At 37.6% G+C, this 21,477-nt stretch overlaps 1 protein-coding gene across 1 annotated transcript in view; it reads left to right on the forward strand.

The window, feature by feature from the left end:
* Nucleotides 1-20,745, forward strand: part of LOC122911534 (olfactory receptor 6F1-like) — a 63,905-nt gene extending 43,160 nt beyond the window's left edge. The window contains 2 exon segments of the mRNA XM_044256339.1: nt 19,785-20,150; nt 20,153-20,745. Coding sequence (XP_044112274.1) covers nt 19,785-20,150; nt 20,153-20,745 — 959 coding nt within the window.
* Nucleotides 20,746-21,477: the final 732 nt, after the last annotated feature.

Genomic DNA, 21,477 nt, shown 5'->3' on the forward strand with positions numbered 1-21,477 from the left:
CCCCAAATCGCTAAGGAAATGTTGAAAAATAAAAATAAAGCTTGCGGCATCACCTTACCTGATTTCAAGGTTTATTACAAAGCTGTGATCACCAAGACAGCATGGTACTGGCATAAAAACAGACACATAGACCAGTGGAATAGAGTAGAGAGCCCTGATATGGACCCTCAACTCTATGGTCAATTAATCTTTGACAAAACAGGAAAAAATATACAGTGGAAAAAAGACAGTCTCTTCAATAAAGGTGCTGGGAAAACTGGACAGCTATATGTAGAAGAATGAAATCCGACCATTCTCTTACACCGTACACAACGATCAACTCAAAATGGATAAAAGACCTCAACGTGAGACAGGAATCCATCAGAATCTTAGAGGAGAACATAGGCAGTAATCTCTCTGATATCAGCCACAGCAACTTCTTTCAAGATACGTCTCCAAAGGCAAAGGAAACAAAAGCGAAAATAAACTTCTGGGACTTCATCAAAATAAAAAGCTTCTGCACAGCAAAGGAAACAGTCAAAAAAACAAAGAGGCAACCAACGGAATGGGAGAAGATATTTGCAAAAGACAGTACAGAGAAAAGGTTGATATCCAGGATCTATAATGAACTCCTCAAACTCAACCCACACGAAACAGACAAACACATCATATAATGGGCAGAAGATATGAACAGACACTTCTCCAATCAAGACATACAAATGGCTATCAGACACATGAAAAAATGCTCATCATCATTAGCCCTCAGGGAGATTCAAGTTAAAAGCACATTGAGATATCACCTTACACCAGTTAGAATGGCCAAAATTAACAAAACAGGAAACAACATGTGTAGGGGAGGATGTGGCTAAAGGGGAACCCTCTTCCACTGTTGGTGGGAATGCAAGTTGGTGCAGCCTCTTTGGAGAACAGTGTGGAGATTCCTCAAGAAATTAAAAATAGAGCTTCCCTATGACCCTGCAATTGCACTCCTGGGTATTTACCCCAAAGATACAGATGTCGTGAAAAGAAGGGCCATCTGTACCCCAATGTTTATAGCAGCAATGGCCACAGTCGCCAAACTATGGAAAGAACCAAGATGCCCTTCAACAGATGAATGGATAAGGAAGATGTGGTCCATATACACTATGGAGTATTATGCCTCCATCAGAAAGGATGAATACCCAACTTTTGTAGCAACATGGACGGGACTGGAAGAGATGATGCTGAGTGAAATAAGTCAAGCAGAGAGAGTCAATTATCATATGGTTTCACTTATTTGTGGGGCATAACAAATAGCATGGAGGACAAGGGGCGTTAGAGAGGAGTAGGGAATTTGGGTAAATTGGAAGGGGAGGTGAACCATGAGAGACTATGGACTCTTAAAAACAGTCTGAGGGGTTTGAAGTGGCGGGGTGGTGGGAGGTTGGGGTACCAGGTGTTGGGTATTATAGAGGGCACGGCTTGCATGGAGGACTGGGTGTGGTCAAAAATTAATGAATACTGTTTTTCGAAAATAAAAAAAATTGGAAAAAAAAATAGAAGTTTCAGCCCAAACGGGCCTTAAGGTAGGACTGATGATGTATACAAACAAAAAAGGACAAACAAAAAGACTGATAAAAGTATATGACAAGAGAATAAAAAATATATATATATAAGCACAAATAAAGGAATAACCTCATCAATAAGAACCTAAGTGTTTGATTTATATACTATCAAGACAAACACAAAAACACAGAAGCACTGGTCGAAGAAAAGGATCGGAGAGTGATTAAAAATTCTCAGTGTGGATGAGGAATGTTGTTTTGATTATTCCTGGACGTATCTTGATATCTTTGTTAAAGTACCAACTTTCCTAAGATAAAGAGGGATTAAGAATTGTTTTGCCTCTAGGGGTAGCATTGATTGAGGAAATGGGATTACTTTGAAGTTTAACTCTGTATGAATATTAGAAAATAAAAATTAAAAAGGAATAAACTAGACTAAACTAAACTATAATTAAAAAAATAAGTGAAACCATATGATAATTGACTCTCTCTGCTTGACTTATTTCACTCAGCATAAAAAAAATAAATTTAAAAAATAGAAATGCAAAAGAAAAACACAGGTGTATGTATCCAAAAGTTCAGGTTAGAAGGTAATTATGGAATTGGCTGTTCTGGACATCTCATTGTGATGGTAAATAGGTTAAAAATTATCTATATATTAAAAAAATGAGCCAGAATAGTGGGAACGAATTAAAAATAAAAGTTGTCCTATGAAGTAATGGTGGTTGTTCTCTTGTGTCTTTTTTTTTTTCCTTTCCTTGTTGGTTTTCTGGGCCTGGTCTTTCCGGGTCCGAGAGCACCTGCATGTGCACCTCTCTCACGGAAGTGTGCAGGGTGCGACTTTGACTCTGATAGCATGGAGCAGCACTCACATGGGGACTGCAAAAAGACTGTGCTTCTGCTGGCTGGCAAGGCTCCCAGCCCCTCCCGGGAGCCAGAGCCCACATGCTCAGGAGCGCTGGTGGCTCAGGGACCAAGACCTGGTTTCTCCGCCATACTCTCCCTGGTTCTGCACCAGGGGTGGGTGTCCTGGGTCCAGGGACTTAAGCCCCTTTTCCTAGCCACCCCAATTCCCACAATTTCCCCCCCGGGATCCTTTGCTCTTTTAGAGTGCTTTCAACTAGTCTCCTAGTTAATGCTGATCCCCAGATGCAGGGCACTCTCTTATTAGGGGTTGTTTTCCAATCGGTCACCTCTGGTGCCTCCACCCCCCTTTTGTTTATCTTCCAATATCAGTCCAATGTTCCCACTCTGCTTTACCTGGTCACTGGAGTCTTCTGCTCCTGTAGAGATCCAGACGTGTATAATTCTTATCTCAGGCTGATTTCATGGGTGATTGGAGGTCTTTGGAAGGTAATCAGCTCATTTCAGTGTACAGGTTGAAAGAGCACCTCCTCCTACTTCCCTGCAATCTTGTCTCCCCTCAGCCCATTTTAAATATAAGGACAAACAGTATAATATTCCTGAAAAAAAAATAGAAATTAATTACCATACGATTCAATAATTCCCCTACTGTTATTTTACACAGAGACGATGAAAATACTAATTTAAAAAGTTATATACATACCTATGTTTATTGTAGCATTATTTACAAGAGTCAATATATCGAAGCACTCCACATATTTATTAACAGATGAATGAATAAAGAAGGTGTGGTGTATATGAACAATATTATGAGAACACTAAAAGGACTGAAACTTGTCATTTGTGACAGTATGGATTGATATATAGAGTATGAAGCTAAGTAAAATAAGTCAGAATGAGCAAGACAAAACAATATACCTTCACTTATAAGTGGACTCTAAAAAAATCAAAGAAGAATAAATTAAAAAAGAATAAAATATAAATAAAGAAGAAAACCGAAAGCAGAATCAGACTCTTCAGTGGAGGGGAAAAAATTATGCTTGCCAGAAAGTCGTGAGATGAGAAAAATGAGTGAAGGGACATGATAGATACAAGTTTCCAGTTAGGAATAAACCAATTACAGCAATAAAATACACAGCATAGGGAATGTGGCCAATAATATTTTAATAGTAACAGATAATAGCTGCAGTTTTGCAAATATAGCATAATGTAAACAGATGTTCAATCACTATGTTGTACAACTGAAACAAATGTAACATGTGGCAATTGTACTTTAGAAGTGGCGGGGGGGTGGGAGGTTGGGGTACCAGGTGGTGGGTATTATAGAGGGCACGGCTTGCACGGAGCACTGGGTGTGGTGAAAAAATAATGAATACTGTTTTTCTGAAAATAAATAAATTGGAAAAAAAATAAAAGAGCTAAAAAGAAAAGAAAAAAAAAGAAGTGTATTTTAAAAAGTTAAAAAACATATGTATTGGAAAGACACAGATTAAACATGGATGGAATGGGAGATGAAGATTTATGCTAAGTGAAATAAGTCAAGAAAGACAACTATCATATGGTTTCACTCATATGTGGAACATAAGGAATAGCGCATAGGACCACAGGGAAGGGAGAGAATACTGAATGGAAAAAAATCAGAGAGGGATACAAACCACGAGAAACTCTGGACTCTGGGATGGTTACAGAAGGAACCACCCATTGTTACCCCACACAGTGGGGTAACAAAGTGATGAGTATTAAGGAGGGCACATGTTGTGATGAGACCTGGGTGTTATATGCAGCTAATAAATTGTTCAACACTACATCAAAAACTAATGGTGTACTATATGTTGGCTAATTGAATATCATCATCATCATCATCATAAAAAGGTAAATGGAAAGATAAATATATCAAACTCGAACTGAAGGAAAGAAAGGTATCTATGTTAATTTCAGACAGAATAGACCTCAAATGAGGATAGTTATCAGTGAAAAAAGAAGGATATTTTACAAGGATAAATGGTAATATCTCCAAGAACACATACTAATTGTTAATGTGCATGTTCTTAATGTAACATCAAATTACAGGAGGCAAAAACTAAAAGAAACACAAAGGAAATAGTTGAATTCACACTCAAAATTAGAGAGACTTCAACAATATCCATACTATGAATGGGCAGATGAAGGATTCAGAAAATCTGTAAAGACATAGTTGAACTCTACAACACCTCAATCATTGGTACATAATCAACATGCACAGACTTATTCCAAAACCAGTTGCATACACATTATTTTAAGCTTACATGGACTATACACCAAAATAGACCACATTTTGGCCCACAAAGCACACCTTCACAACTTTAATAGAATGGAAATCATAGAATATCTGTTCTCAGACAACAGTGACATTAAACTAGAACACAGTATCAGGATAAGAAAAAAAATTCCAATATATGTAAAGATTAAATGACACATTTTATTAAAACACATGGGAAAAAAAGCTAAATATCAACAAAAAAATTAAAATATTTTAAGTAGCTCAAAATAAAACACACCTTATCAAATTTGATGAGATGCTGGGGCACCTGTGTGTCTCAGTGGGTTAAATCCTCTGCCTTCGGCTCAGGTCATGATCTCAGGGTTCTGAGATCTAGCCAAGCATCAGGCTCTCTGCTCAATGGTGAGCCTGCTTCCCTTTCTCTCTCTGCCTGCCTCTTTGCCTACTTGTGATCTTTGTCAAATAAATAAATAAAATCTTAAAACAAACAAACAAATAAAAAATAAACTTTATGAGATGCAAATAAAACAGTGATTACAGGGGATTTTATTGTTTTGAATGCACAAATTAAAATAGAAAGATTTAAAATCAATACTTTATATTACTCTCTCAGGGAACTATAAAAACAAGAACAAATTACATCCAAAGTATAAAAGGAATGGAAGAAGAAAGGAAATAATAAAAATAAGATCAGGAAGCAGTGTAATTGAAAACAGAAAATGAATAGAGAAAATCAATAATATGGAAATTAGTTCTTTGCAAAGATTAGTATAATTGATAGAACTACAGCCAGTCTATTTGAGAGGGAGATGGGGAGAGGGAGAGAGAGAGAGAGAGAACACAAAATTATGCAAAGATTCCAAAGTCCATTGACTGATGACTGTGTAAAGCATATTCTGCTAAACATCAGGGTACATGTGCCCCTTCAAATCAGTAATTTTGAATTCTTTGGGTAAGTACCGAGTAATGTAATTGTAGAGTCACACCATGAGACGCTTTAGAAAACAAATGGAGGGTTACTGAATGGAAGATGGTCAGGGAATGAGCAAAATGGATGATGGATATTGGGATGAATATTGGGTGATATATGTAACTGACGAATCATTAAATACTACTCTTGAAATCAATATTGCATTATATGTTAATTAACTAGAATTTAAATGAAAATTAAAAGAATACCACAACCAAGTGAGATTTATTCCAGATATGGAATGTTGATTCAACATTCAAAACTCCTTTTTTTTTCTTTTTTGTAATTCATTACATCAATAGGCTGAACCCAAAAAACTCACATGTTCATGTCAATAGATGTAGGAAATGATTTTTTACACACTCTAATACACACTTGACAAGTAAAACTCTCAGTAAACAGAACAGAGGAACAACTCAACTTGATAAAAATACCTATAAGATATCTATAGCCATATTTATACTTAATGGTATGAAACTAGAAATTTTCCCTTTGAGATCAGAAATAAGTCTTACTATTGTTTACCAACATTGTGCTGAAAGTACTATCAAATGCAACTAGACAAGAAATGAAAATAAAATGCATACAAATTGCAAAGGAGAAAAGTAAAAATGCCTTTATTTATACATGAAATAGTTATTAGGTGTGAAATCCACAAAAAAACTCCTGAAAATACGTAATTTTAATAATAAAACAAGATATAAGGTTAATATATAAAAGCAAATCACTATGCTATACACCAGCAATGAAAAAATGTAATTTTCAATTGAAAACAAAATATCATTTATATTCCTGCCACCCCCACAAAAAAAAGAAAGAAAAAAATTTAGGTACAAATGTAACAAAATATGTATATCCAGAACACTACAAAATTCTGGTGAGTGCAATCAAAGAAGAAATAAATGGAGAGATGTTCCATGTTCATGGATAAGAAGACAATATAGTTGAAATATTATTTCTTCCTATTTTTATCTTTAGATGAAACGTCATCTTAAATAAAACCTATGAAACTGTTTTGTGGGTATTGATATAGTGATTATAAAGCTCATATGGAAGGGGAAAACAGAAAATCAGGAATAGCTCAAACAATATTAAGAAAGGAAATTAGAGTTTTGATACCATCCAATTTTAAGAATCACTCTAAAGATGCTCCAATCATGACTAGTATTTTGGTAAAAAGATAGTTGAAAAAATCAACTTACCCAAATAGATAATCTATAAATAACCCCACGTAAAAAAGGCAACTGATCTTTAACAAAGAAAAAGTCAACACACGAGCAAATATAGTCCTTCCCATAAGTGATGCTGGGAAAAGAACAACAACAGCAGCAACAGCAACAACAACAACAACAACAACAAAAAACTGTACATCCTAAAGAAAATAAATAAACAAATGAATAAATAAATAAATAAATCTACCCATAAACTTTACTTTTTTTTTGGTTTATGTGTTTTTTTTAACTTATTTTTTATTTATTTTCAGCATAAAAGTATTCATTATTTTTGCACCACACCCAGAGCTCCATGCAATCCATGCCTCTATAATATCCACCACATGGTACCCCAAACTCCCACCCCCCGCCACTTCAAACCCCTCAGATTGTTTTTCAGAGTCCACAGTCTCACATGGTTCACTTTCCCTTCTAATTTCCCTCAACTCCCTTCTCCTCTCTAACTCCCCATTTCCTCCATGCTTTTTGTTATGCTCCACAAATAAGTGAAACCATATGATACTTGTCTCTCTCTGCTTGACTTATTTCACTCAGCATAATTTTCCAGTCCCGTCCATGTTGCTACAAAAGTTGGGTATTCATCCTTTCTGATGGAGGCAGAATACTCCATAGTGTATATGGACCACATCTTCTTTATCCATTCGACCGTTGAAGGGTATCTTGGTTCTTTCCACAGTTTGGCGACCGTAGCCACTGCTGCTATAAACATTGGGGAACAGATGGCCCTTCTTTTCACTACATTTGTATCTTTGGGGTAAATACCCAGTAGTGCAATTGCAGGGTCATAGGGAAGCTCTATTTTTAATTTCTTGAGGAATCTCCACATTTTCTCCAAAGTGGCTGCACCAACTTGTATTTCCATCAACAGTGTAAGAAGGTTCTCCCCTTGCCACATCCTCTACAACACACCTTGTTGTCTTTTGATATTGGTTGAGTCCTGATTTGTGACCCATTATGTGCTCTATTCTGGAGGAGGTTCCATGTGCACTTGAGAAGAATGAGTATTCTGTTGTTTTAGGGTGGAATGTTCTGTATATATCTATGAGGTCCATCTGGTCCAATGTGTCATTCAATGCTCTTGTTTCTTTATTGATTTTCTGCTTTGATGAACTGTCTATTATTGAGAGAGGCGTGTTAAGATCTCCTACTATTAATGTATTCATATCAATATGACTCTTTATCTTGATTAACAATTTTCTTATGTAATTGGCTGCTCCCATATTGGGGGCATAGATATTTACAATTGTTAGATCATCTTGGTGAATAGAACCTTGAAGAATGATGTAGTGTCCTTCTGTATCTCTGACTACAGTCTTTAGTTTAAAATCTAATTTATCTGATATGAGAATCGCTACCCCAGCCTTCTTCTGAGGCCCATTGCCATGAAAGATGCTTCTCCATCCCTTCACTTTCAGTCTGGGTGTAACAAACAAACAAACAAATAAATAAATCTACCCATAAACTTTGCATTCTTTACCAAAATTAAATCAAAATCAGTCATAAACCTGTATATAAAATGCATACCTACAAGGTTGCTAGAAGATAATATAGAATAGACCTAGGTGGTCTTGGGTATCAAAATGATGTTATAGATACAATGCCAAGGCATACCGAATTTAAAAGAAATTTATAAGCTGGACTTTATTTAACTAAAAACTTTTGGTCTCGAAAGAATTCAAGAGAATGAAAACAGGAGCCCCAGACTTAAAGAAAATCTTTACAAAAGATACATCAGATAAATAATTAGTTTGTAAACATGCAATGACTTAAAACTCAATGCTGAAGGAAATAACCTAATTATGAAAATGGACCAATAAGCAAAGAACATAAGTAGATGGCAACAAGCATATAAAATGATGCCTCACATCATATTTCACTTGGGAAATGCTAATTAAAACAATAAGGTATCACTACATGCTTACCTGAATTGTGAAAATTCAGAAAACTGAAAAGGCCAAATCTTGATGAGGATATGACACAATAGAAATAAATTTTTGCTTTGGCAAGATTGTAAAATGGTACAACTTTTAGATGCATAGTTTGACAGTTATTTACAAAACTAAGCTTATCTAAACACACAATCCAGCAGTCATTAATTTGAAAGGATGTTCACACAGAAGTCTACACATAGGTGTTTATCACAGTTGTATTTATAATTCAGAAATTTGAAAGCAAACAATATGCTCTTCATTTGGTGAACTGATAAATTTCTAAACAATTGAACATTAGTCACTGATAAAAACATACATGCTGTCATTTCATCCCAAAGCAACAGAATACACATTCTTCTCTAGTGCACATGGAACATTCTCCAGAATAGACCACATCCTCGGTCCTAAATCAGGACTCAACTGGTATTAAAAGATTTGGATCATTCCCTGCATATTTTCAGACCACAATGCTCTGAAGCTAGAACTAAATCACAAGAGGAAGTTTGGAAAGAACCCAAATACATGCAGACTAAACAGCATCCTTCTAAAGAATGAATGAGTCAACCGGAAAATTAAAGAAGAATTGAAAAAAATCATGGAAACAAATGATAATGAAAACACAACGGTTCAAAATCTGTGGGACACAACAAAGGCAGTCCTGAGAGGAAAATATATAGTGGTACAAGCTTTTCTCAAGAAACAAGAAAGGTCTCAGGTACACAACCTAACCCCACACCTAAAGGAGCTGGAGAAAGAACAAGAAAGAAACCCTAAGCCCAGCAGGAGAAGAGAAATCATAAATATCAGAGCAGAAATCAATGAAATAGAAACCAAAAAAACAATAGAACAAATCAACCAAACTAGGAGCTGGTTCTTTGAAAGAATTAATAAAATTGATAAAGCCCTGGCCAGACTTATCTAAAAGAAAAGAGAAAGGACGCAAATAAATAAAATCATGAATGAACGAGGAGAGATCACAACTAAAACCAAAGAAATACAAACTATTATAAGAACATACTATGAGCAACTCTACGGCAACAAATTTGACAATCTGGAAGAAATGGATGCATTCCTAGAAACATATAAACTACCACAACTGAACCAGGAAGAAATAGAAAGCCTGAACAGACCCATAACCAGTAAGGAGATTGAAACAGTCATTAAAAATCTCCAAACAAACAAAAGCCCAGGGCCAAACGGCTTCCCGGGGGAATTCTACCTAACATTTAAAGAAGAACTAATTCCTATTCTCCTGAAACTGTTCCAAAAAATAGAAATGGAAGGAAAACTTTCAAACTCATCTAATGAGGCCAACATCACCTTGATCCCAAAACCAGACAAGGATCCCATCAAAAAAGAGAGCTATAGACCAATATCCTTGATGAACACAGATGCGAAAATTCTCACCAAAATACTAGCCAATAGGATTCAACAGTACATTAAAAGGGTTATTCACCACGACCAAGTGGGATTTATTCCAGGGCTGCAAGGTTGGTTCAACATCAGCAAATCAGTCAATGTGATACACACATCAATAAAAGAAAGAACAAGAACCATATGATACTCTCAACAGATGCTGAAAAAGCATTTGACAAAGCACAGCATCCCTTCCTGATCAAAACTCTTCAAAGTGTAGGGATAGAGGGCACATACCTCAATATCATCAAATCCATCTATGAAAAACCCACCGCAAATATCATTCTCAATGGAGAAAAACTGAAAGCTTTTCCGCTAAGGTCAAGAACACGGCAGGGATGTCCATTATCACCACTGCTACTCAACATAGTACAAGAAGACCTAGCCTCAGCAATCAGACAAGAAAAGGAAATTAAAGGCATCCAAATCGGCAAAGAAGAAGTCAAATTATCACTCTTCGCAGATGATATGATACTCTATGTGGAAAACCAAAAGACTCCACTCCCAAACTTCTAAAACTCGTACAGGAATTCAGTAAAGTGTCAGGATATAAGATCAATGCACAGAAATCAGTTGCATTTCTCTACACCAACAACAAGACAGAAGAAAGAGAAATTAAGCAGTCAATCCCATTTACAATTGCACCCGAAACCATAAGATACCTAGGAACCATGAGAGACTATAACTCTGAAAAACAATCTGAGGGGTTTGAAGTGGCGGGGTGGTGGGAGGTTGGGGTACCAGGTGTTGGGTATTATAGAGGGCACAGCTTGCATGGAGCACTGGGTGTGGTGAAAAAATAATGAATACTGTTTTTCTGAAAATAGATAAATTGAAAAAAAAAGACCTAAAATAAATGGAGCAGCACCTCCTTCATGGAAAAAAAATACTTAGGAATAAACCTAACCAAAGAAGCAAAGAATCTATACTCAGAAAACTATAAAGTACTCATGAAAGAAATTAAGGAAGACACAAAGAAATGGAAAAATGTTCCATGCTCCTGGATTGGAAGAATAAATATTGTAAAAATGTCTATGCTACCTAAAGCAATCTACACATTTAATGCAATTCCTATCAAAGTACCATCCATCTTTTTCAAAGAAATGGAACAAATAATTTTAAAAATTTATATGGAACCATAAACGACCTCGAATAGCCAAAGGGATATTGAAAAAGAAAGCCAAAGTTGGTGGCATAACATTTCCGGACTTCAAGATCTAATACAAAGCTGTCATCATCAAGACAGCATGGTACTGGCACAAAAACAGACACATAGATCAATGGAACAGAATAGAGAGCCCAGAAATAGACCCTCAACTCTATGGTCAACTAATTTTTGACAAAGCAGGAAAGAATGTCCAATGGTAAAAAGACAGCCTCTTTAATAAATGGTGTTGCGAAAATTGGACAGCCACATGCAGAAAAATGAAATTGGATCATTTCCTTACACCACACACAAAAATAGACTCAAAATGGATGAAGGACCTCAATGTGAGAAAGGAATCCATCCAAATCCTTGAGGAGAACACGGGCATCAACCTCTTTGACCTCAGCCGCATCAACATCTTCCTAGGAACATCGCCAAAAGCAAGGGAAGCAAAAGCAATAATGAACTATTGGGATTTCATCAAGATCAAAAGCTTTTGCACAGCAAAGGCAACAGTTAACAAAATGAAAAGACAACTGACAGAATGGGAGAAGATATTTGCAAACGACATATCAGATAAAGGACTAGTGTCCAAAATCTATAAAGAACTTAACAAACTTAACACCCAAAGAACAAATAATCCAATCAAGAAATGGGAAGAGGACACGAAGAGACCTTTCTGCAAAGAAGACATCCAGATGGCCAACAGACACATGAAATAGTGCTCCATATCACTCGGCATCAGGGAAATACAAATCAAAAGCACAATGAGATATCACCTCACTCCAGTCAGAATGGCTAAAATCAACAAGTCAGGAAATGACAGATGCTGGCGAGGATGCGGAGAAAGGGGAACCCTCCGACACTGTTGGTGGGAATGCAAGCTTTTGCAATCACTCTGGAAAACAGCATGGAGGTTCCTCAAAATGTTGAAAATAGAACTGCCCTATGACCCAGCAATTGCACTACTGGGTATTTACCCTAAAGATACCAATGTAGTGATCCAAAGGGGCACGTGCACCCAAATGTTTATAGCAGCAATGTCCACAATAGCCAAACTATGGAAATAACCTAGATGTCCATCAATAGATGAATGGATCAAGAAGATGTGGTATATATACACAATGGAATACTATGCAGCCATCAAAAGAAACGAAATCTTGCCATTTGCAACAACATGGATGGAACTAGAGTGTATCATGCATAGCAAAATAAGTCAAGCGGAGAAAGACAACTATCATATGATCTCCCTGATATGAGGAAGTGGTGATGCAACATGGGGGCTTAAGTGGGTAAGAGAAGAATCCATGAAACAAGATGGGATATGGTGGGAGACAAACCATACGTGACTCTTAATCTCATGAAACAAACTGTGGCTTGCTGGGGGGAGGGGGGTTGGGAGAAGGGGGGTAGGGTTATGGACATTGGGGAGGGTATGTGCTTTTGGGTAAATTGGAAGGCGAGATGAACCATGAGAGACTATGGACTCCGAAAAACATTCTGAGGGGTTTGAAGTGGCAGGGGAGTGGGAGGTTGGGGTACCAGGTGGTGGGTATTATAGAGGGCATGGCTTGCATGGAGGACTGGTTGTGGTGAAAAAAATAATGAATACTGTTTTTCTGAAAATAAATAAATTGGGAAAAAATAAAGTTAAAGGAAAAAAAAAAGACATACAACTGGCTATCAGACACATGAAAAAATGTTCATCATCATTAGCCCTCAGGGAGATTCAAATTAAAACCACATTGAGATATCACCTTACACCAGTTAGAATGGCCAAAATTAACGAAACAGGAAACAACATGTGTTGGAGAGGATGTGGAGAAAGGGGAACCCTCTTCCACTGTTGGTGGGAATGCCAGTTGGTGCAGCCTCTTTGGAGAACAGTGTGGAGATTCCTCAAGAAATTAAAAATAGAGCTTCCCTATCACCCTGCAATTGCACTCCTGGGTATTTACCCCAAAGATACAGATGTCGTGAAAAGAAGGACCATCTGTACCCCAATGTTTATAGCAGCAATGGTCACAGTCGCCAAACTATGGAAAGAACCAAGATGCCCTTCAACGGACGAATGGATAAGGAAGATGTGGTCCATATACACTATGGAGTATTATGCCTCCATCAGAAAGGATGAATACCCAACTTTTGTAGCAACATGGACGGGACTGGAAGAGATGATGCTAAGTGAAATAAGTCAAGCAGAGAGAGTCAATTATCATATGGTTTCACTTATTTGTGGAGCATAACAAATAGCATGGAGGACAAGGGGCGTTAGAGAGGAGTAGGGAATTTGGATAAATTGGAATGGGAGGTGAACCATGAGAGACTATGGACTCTGAAAAACAGTCTGATGGGTTTGAAGTGGTGGGGTGGTGGGAGGTTGGGGTACCAGGTGGTGGGTATTATAGAGGGCACGGCTTGCATGGAGCACTGGGTGTGGTGAAAAAATAATGAATAATGTTTTTCTGAAAATAAATAAATTGAGAAAAAAACATATATGCTGTCAAATCATTCAAGACACAGAACATGCTTAAATGCATATTTTAATTAAAGAAACCGTATATCCTGGATATTAATTCCAATCACATAATATCCTGGGAAAAATAAGCCTATGGAGAATTCAAACTTGCACTAGGTGCCAGAGTCATGAGTAGGGGAGGAATGAATTGGAAGAACACAGAAAAATTTAAAGCCAGTTAAACTATTTGCATGGTACTCTAATGACTGATATTAAGAAATAGTTGGTATAATATGGGAGAATATGTGTGTTTTCAAGTGTCTTTTTTTCAACAATAAGAACAAAAAATCACAAAGCTTACAAAGAAGTAGGAAAACATGGTTTCTGCATAAAAACAACTAATACTTACATAAAACTTCTGTGAGGACACAAGCCTTGGAATTACTAGACTAAAATTTAAACTTCCTTTAACATACTCTTATAGTTAAATAAAACACAAATACCTAAATATTTTTATTTTTTCCCAATATTTATTTATTTTTTTTCCAAGCATGCAAGCCTAAATATTTTTAAAAGGATGTCAAAACATAATGAGAATATAAAAAAGAGATATAAATTCTAAAAAAAAAGAAAACAGAAGTTCTAAAGCTGAAAATTACAAAAAATAAAATGAAAAATTTGCTAGAGAGATGCAACAGAAGTTTTAAACAGTCAGGTACAATAATACGTCAAAGAAAGTGAAGACAGGGCTATTGTAATTATTGATTTTGAGGAACAGAAATACAAAGGGATGAAGAAATGTGAATATAAGTGAAAGTACAGGTGGGAAATCATTAAATGGACCAGTATATGCATTATGGGATTCTCAGAAATTGATTAAAGTGAAAGGGACAAATATACTATTTGAAAAACAATGATGGAAACTTCTCAAATTTGATAAGACAGGAATATGAATTTAAAAATCTCAAAAAATTCCAAGCAGGATAACCTGAAAAAGACTGACCGTAAGACCCAAGTAAGCTGTCAAATACAGAGACTATACTGAAAGCAATAATAAATAAATATTTTTGCAAATCAGTTCAAGAACTTCCTTCTTTTTTTTATATTTTTATTTGTTATGTTAGTCACCATATAGTATATCATTATTTATTTATACAGTGTTCAATGAGTCATTATTTGTGTATAACACCCAGTGCTCATTACAAAATGTTGCTCCTTACAAATTGCTCATTACAAAATGCTATTACCGGGCTACCCCATGTTCTCTACCCCCCTCCCCTCTGAAACCCTCAGATTGTTTCCAGGAGTCCATAGTCTCTTGTGGTACATCTCCTTCTTTGATTCCCCACACCTTCATATTTCCCTTCCTTCTTTTAATGTCCTCCATGCTACTCCATATGATGATTACCTTACTCTGTCTGACTCATTTCACTTACCATAATCTCCTTCAGTTCCATCCATGTTGATGCAAATCATGGATATTCATCTTTTCTGATGGCTGAGTAATATTCCATTGGATGTATGTACCAGATCTTCTTTATCCATTCATCTGTTGAAGTGCATTTTGGCTCCTTCACAGTTTGGCTATTGTGGACATTGTTGTTATGAACATTGGGGTGCATCTGTATCTTTGTTACAGCCACTTTGAAAAACAGTGTGGAGGTTCCTCAAAAAGTTAAAAATAGAGCTACCCTATGACCCTGGAATTGCACTACTGATTATTTCCCTCAAAAGAGTTTCAATAAGATGTTGGAGACAAGATGGCAGGGAAGTAGGAGGCACTGTTTCAACCGGTCTCCTAAAGTGAGCTGATTATCAATCAAAGAACTCTGATCACTCATGAAATCAATCTGAGATTAGAATTATACACTTCCAGATCTCTAAGGGGGCAGAAGATGCCAGTGGACAGGTAAAGCAGAGTGAGAACATTGGGCTGATATTGGAAGATAAACAAAAGGGGGAGGGAGCCACCAGAAGCAACCCATTGAAAAGTAATACCCCAATACAAGAGTGCCCTGTGATTGGGGACCAGCATTAACTTAAAGTCTGTTTGAAAACATTCAACAAGAGCAAAAGATCTTAAGGGGAAATTGGTGGAATCAGGCAGTTGGGGACAGGGGCTTAAACACACAGACCCAGGACAGACACCGCTGTCACTGAGTTAGAGAGAGTGTGGCCAAGAAGTCAGGCATTGGTCCGTGAGCCACTGGCGCCTGTGAGAGCATCTGGGTGGTGGTGCACGTGAGAGAGTCTGGTGTGGATGCTGGCTGGCGCTCTCCAGAACCACAGCCTTTTGCATTCTGCACACGTGCTGTGCTACTGGGGTCTGAGTTGCACTCCACACCTTCCCCTGAGAGAGGTCCATGTAGGCGCTAGCTGGTGCTCTCTAGAACTGGCCAAGGGTCTGAACACTCCCAGCCCTGGCCTTCGGGAAAATCTAAGAGTGTTTTCTCTGGTTGGGATCTCTCTGGAGGTCTGGACTTGCACAGACAGCCACAAGGAGGACCGGTGGAAGCTAGCTCTCTGGACTAATAACTTCTCCTGGTTTTGGTATCACCAGAGTACAAGCTGGACCACCTGTGACCCCTGAGACTGTGAGTGGGGACATGGTCTGCTGGTGACAGAAGGGGTGTTTATGTGCTCTGGAGCACCCAGAGGAGAACAGACTGAGCCTTCTCTCTGAGACAGAGGTCTGGGTGTAGTTTGCTTTCCTATAAACATCCAAAAAACTGCAAAAAGCCACCAAGGGGAGAAAAACAGAAAAAAAATTTCAGAGAACAAAAGCCTAAAAAACCAGTTTCCTCAAGGCCCCAGTCACTTGATAGGGGGCAGGAGGACTCAATTCTAGCAAGACTGCCTGAAAAACCATGTGGCAGGCCCATCCCCCAGAAATCCAGATGGGAAAACAAAAACAACCAAACAAACAAAAACAAGAAGACAACTACCACTACTTCAGAGATACAAATTCTTTTTAATTCATTCCCACTATTCTCATTATTTTTGATATTTTAATAATTTTAACCTATTCACCATCACAATGAGATGTTCAGTACAAATTCCATAATAACCTTTTAACTTGAATTTTTTATACATTCCTTTGTTTTTCTTTGCTTTTCTATTTTTTAAAATATTTATGTAGAGATAAGCTTCAAGGTAATCCTCTTTCCACAGTCAGTACTACCAGTTTTAATCCCCCCTTATCTGAGGAAAGTTGAGTCCTTTAACAAAGATATCAAGATACAAGCAGGAAGTTTCAAAATAATCTTCATGCCCTCAATGAGACTTTATAATCACCCTCCCATCTTTTTCTTCTGTCATTGTTTCTGTCTATTTGTTTTTGTTCTGGTAGTATATAAATCTTATATGTGGGGTTTATTTTGGCTGGGTTACTTTTTTTTTTCTTTGTCATTAACTTTTGTTGACCTTTTTGTTTGTCTGGTATTTTTTCTATAATTTATAAATATTACCTTTGGGGCCCATTTGAGCAGGGTGTTCTTTTTTTTTTTATTTTCCTCTCCCTCTCTCTATCTCTTTTCTTTCTTTTTGGTGGGAACCCTGATTGCTCAGAAGTGTTCCAGGGTGCACCTTGCATGCACTCCGGTTGATACATTAAGCTACACATCCCCTCAACCATCTCTCACCAATGACTAGGAAGAGGAATGCCCTACAGATGTAAAATTCAGAAACTATCCTCTCCATCGGAGCTATTGGATATGAACATAAACAGTATGTCAGAAAGGGAATTCAGGCTAACAATTATGAGGCAATGGCTAGGTTGGAGAAAGCCTTTAATGACAAGGGCAGAAGTGAAAGGCACCAGGGAAGATGTTCACAATGCCCTCAAATGAGTTCTACTCTAATCTAAACTCTCTAACAGCTAGGGTAACTGAGGCAGAAGATAGACTTAGTGATCTAAAGGACAAACTGATAGAGAAAAAGGATCAGGAGGAGGCCTGGAACAAACAACTTAGAAGTCATGAAAACAGAATCAGGGAAATAAATGATGACAAAAAATGTTCCAATGACAGAATTATTGAAATCCTTGAGGGGGAGGAGAAAGAAAGAAGACCAGAGGATATAGTTGAATAAATTCTCCATAAAAGTTTTTTGAATCGTTGAATGGGACCAGCAGTCATGTCCTAGAGGCAAAAAAGTCTCCCCCAAAGGGCATAGAATCTAGAAAGATGTAGAGACATCTGATTGTGAATTATGAATCATAATTTTTTGCAGGAGCTATTGAAAGCAGCTAGGGGAAAGAGATTCCTTACATACAGATAAAGGCCATCAGAATATGTCAGACCTGTCAACAGAAAACCTAGCAAACCAGGAAAGTCTGGCAAGATGTATTCAGGGCACTAAATGAGAATAACATACAGACAAGAATACTTTATCCAGAAAGAATGACATTTAAAATGGATGGAGAGATAAAGAGCTTCCAAGACCAGCAAGGATTAAAAGAGTATGTGACCACCAAGCTGGTACTACACTAAATATTAAGGGGGGGTTCTATAAAAGAGGAAGAAAACCAAGAATATCATTGAACAGAAATTTTTGGAGACAATCTATAGAAACAAAGACCTCACAGGTAACAGTATGTCAATAAAAATTTCTCTCTCACAATCATCTCAATGTGAAAACATAAATGCACCCATAAAATGGTACAAGGTTGCACATTGGATAAAACTACAGGACCCATCCATATGTTGTCTATAAGGGACACATTTTGAACCTAAGGATACACCCAGACAGAAAGTGAAGGGATGGAGAAGCATCTTTCATGCCAATGGGCTTCAAAAGAAGGCTGGGGTGGCAATTCTCATATCAGATAATTTAGGTTTTAAACTAAAGACTGGGGGCGCCTGGGTGGCTCATTCATTGGGTTAAAGCCTCTGCCTTCAGCTCGGGTCATGATCCCAGGGTCCTGGGATCGAGCCCTGCATCGGGCTCTCTGCTCAGTGGAGAGCCTGCTTCTGCCTCTCTCTCTCTCTCTACCTGCCTCTCAGCCTACTTGCGATCTCTGTCAAATAAATAAATAAAATCTTTAAAAAAAAAAAAACTAAAGACTAGTCAGAGATACAGAAGGTCACTACATCATTCTTTTTTTTTTCTAAAGATTTTATTTATTTATTTGACAGAGAGAAATCACAAGTAGTCGGAGAGGCAGGCAGAGAGAGAGAGAGGGAAGCAGGCTCCCTGCTGAGCAGAGAACCCGATGCCGGATTTGATCCCAGGACCCTGAGATCATGACCTGAGCCGAAGGCAGCAGCTTAACCCACTGAGCCACCCAGGTGCCCTCACTACATCATTCTTAAAGGGTCTATTCACCAAGAAGATCTAACAAATATAAATATATATGTCCCCTAATATGGGAACAGCCAATTACATAAGAAAACTGTTGATCAAGATAAAGAGTCATATTGATAAGAATATATTAATTGTAGGAGATCTTTACATGCCACTCTCAGTAATAGACAGATCATCCTAGCAGAAAATCAATAAAGAAACAAGAGCATTGAATGACATATTTGACCAAATGGACATCATAGATAGATATGGAACATTCCATCCTAAAATAACAGAATACTCATTCTGCTCAAGTGCACATAGAACCTTCTCAGCAATAGACCACATACTAGTCACAAATCAGGACTCAACTGATACCAAAAGATTGACATTATTACCGGCATATTCTCAGATCACAATACTTTGAAACTGGAGCTCAACCACAAGGAAAAGTTTGGTAGGAATTCAAACACATGGAAGCTAAAGACCACCTTGCTTAAGAATGCTTGGATCAACCAGGGGATCAAAGAAAAACTTAAACCATTCATGGAAACCAATGAGAATGAAGACACTTTGGTCCAAAACCTATGGGATACAACAAAGGTATTCCTAAGGCAGAAATATATAGCCATCCAAGATGCCCTCAAAAAACGAAAAATCCAGAATACACCAGCTGTCTTCACAACTTAAACAACTGCAGAATCAACAGCAAATGAAATCAACACCACAAACACAAAGGAAATAATCAAGATTAGAGCACAGATCAATGAGATTGAAACTAGAAGTACAGTAGAACACATCAATGTGATATTTCTCACTGTGTATCTGCTCTCCCTCATGGGAAATACCCTCATCATTTTCATTGTTCTTATGGATATCACACTCCAAACGCACATGTACATTTTCTTAGGAAATTTGTCATTCCTAGAGATCTGGTACACCACAGCCACAGTGCCTAAATTGCTGGCCACCTGCATCTCACAGGTTGTTACCATCTCTGTTTCTGGTTGCATAACCCAGTACTACTTCTTTTTCTCCATGGGAGCTACAGAGTGCATCCTGCTGGCTTGATGGCCTATGACCCGTACCTGGCTATCTGCAGCCCTTTAAGGTATTCAATTCTCATGAGTCTTCAGCTGTGCCTGCGGTTTTCAGATGGATCTTGGATTGGGGGCTTTATTGCTCCTCTCCTACCAACCATACTCATCTCTCACCTAAACTTCTGTGGTCCCCAGAAGATCAACCATTTCTTTTGTGACTCAGACCCCATTTTTAAACTCTCCTGCTCAGATACATTTTTGGTAGAGGCTTTGGGGTACACATGTAGCTCTGTTGTGATTCTAAGTTCTTTCCTTCTTACTATGTCTTCCTATGGGCATATTGTGGTGACAATAATCAGACTGTCTTCCCCGGAGGCTCGGAAGAAAACTTTCTCCACCTGTTCCTCCCACCTCACTGTGGTCTCTATCTATTATGGCACCATTATCTTTGCTTATGTTCGCCCTCCAGCCAAGAACAATTTCACTATTGGCAAAGTCATCTCAGGTTTCTACTGTGTGGTTACCCCTTTGGTAAATCCTCTCATATACACCCTGAGAAACAAAGATGTGAAGAAAGCTCTCAGAAAAACTCTAGCACAAAAGAAATTGCTCTTAGCATGATATATGAATGTTTTGAGACATACTCTAAAATATTCAATTTATAATGGATTCCCAAATTTCACTTGTTAAAGGTAAGTATTGAAAATTATTATGAAATTGATACCAGCTAATATGGACCCTTCTCTGTACTTTACATTTTTGTTTGAATTCTACTACAATAGATATTCGTAATTACTATGTTTAAGAATATCAGTACAGGGGCACCTGGGTGGCTCAGTGGGTTGAGCCGCTGCCTTCGGCTCAGGTCATGATCTCACGTCCGGGGATTGAGTCCCGCATCGGGCTCTCTGCTCAGCGGGGAGCCTGCTTCCTCCTCTCTCTCTCTCTGCCTGCCTTTCTGCCTACTTGTGATGTCTCTCTGTCAAATAAATAAATGAAATCTTTAAAAAAAAAAGAATATCAGTACAATGCCATAATAATAAAGAGATAAAACACACCAGCTCCCTCCTCACAAGCCATTCACAATAGGAAAATAGGCTGGTTTAGGCCCATAGTTCAATTAGGTATTTTCATAATTATACCTCATTAACAATCATGCACCAAAGATTGTTTTTGTTGAATGTAGCAGTATTACTCCATTTGGTAGTTGTGCTATTATAAACATATCATTTTGACCCTGAATATAATTTTCTAAATTAACATGTGTTAAACACATATAATAAGACAGCACTCATTTTAAACTAGATTTTTAAAAATTATTCATATAAATAGAAGTAGAATATTTCATTGGAA

This window comes from Neovison vison, chromosome 1 (assembly GCF_020171115.1).
Source record: "Neovison vison isolate M4711 chromosome 1, ASM_NN_V1, whole genome shotgun sequence".
In the NCBI taxonomy this organism is placed as follows: domain Eukaryota; kingdom Metazoa; phylum Chordata; class Mammalia; order Carnivora; family Mustelidae; genus Neogale; species Neogale vison.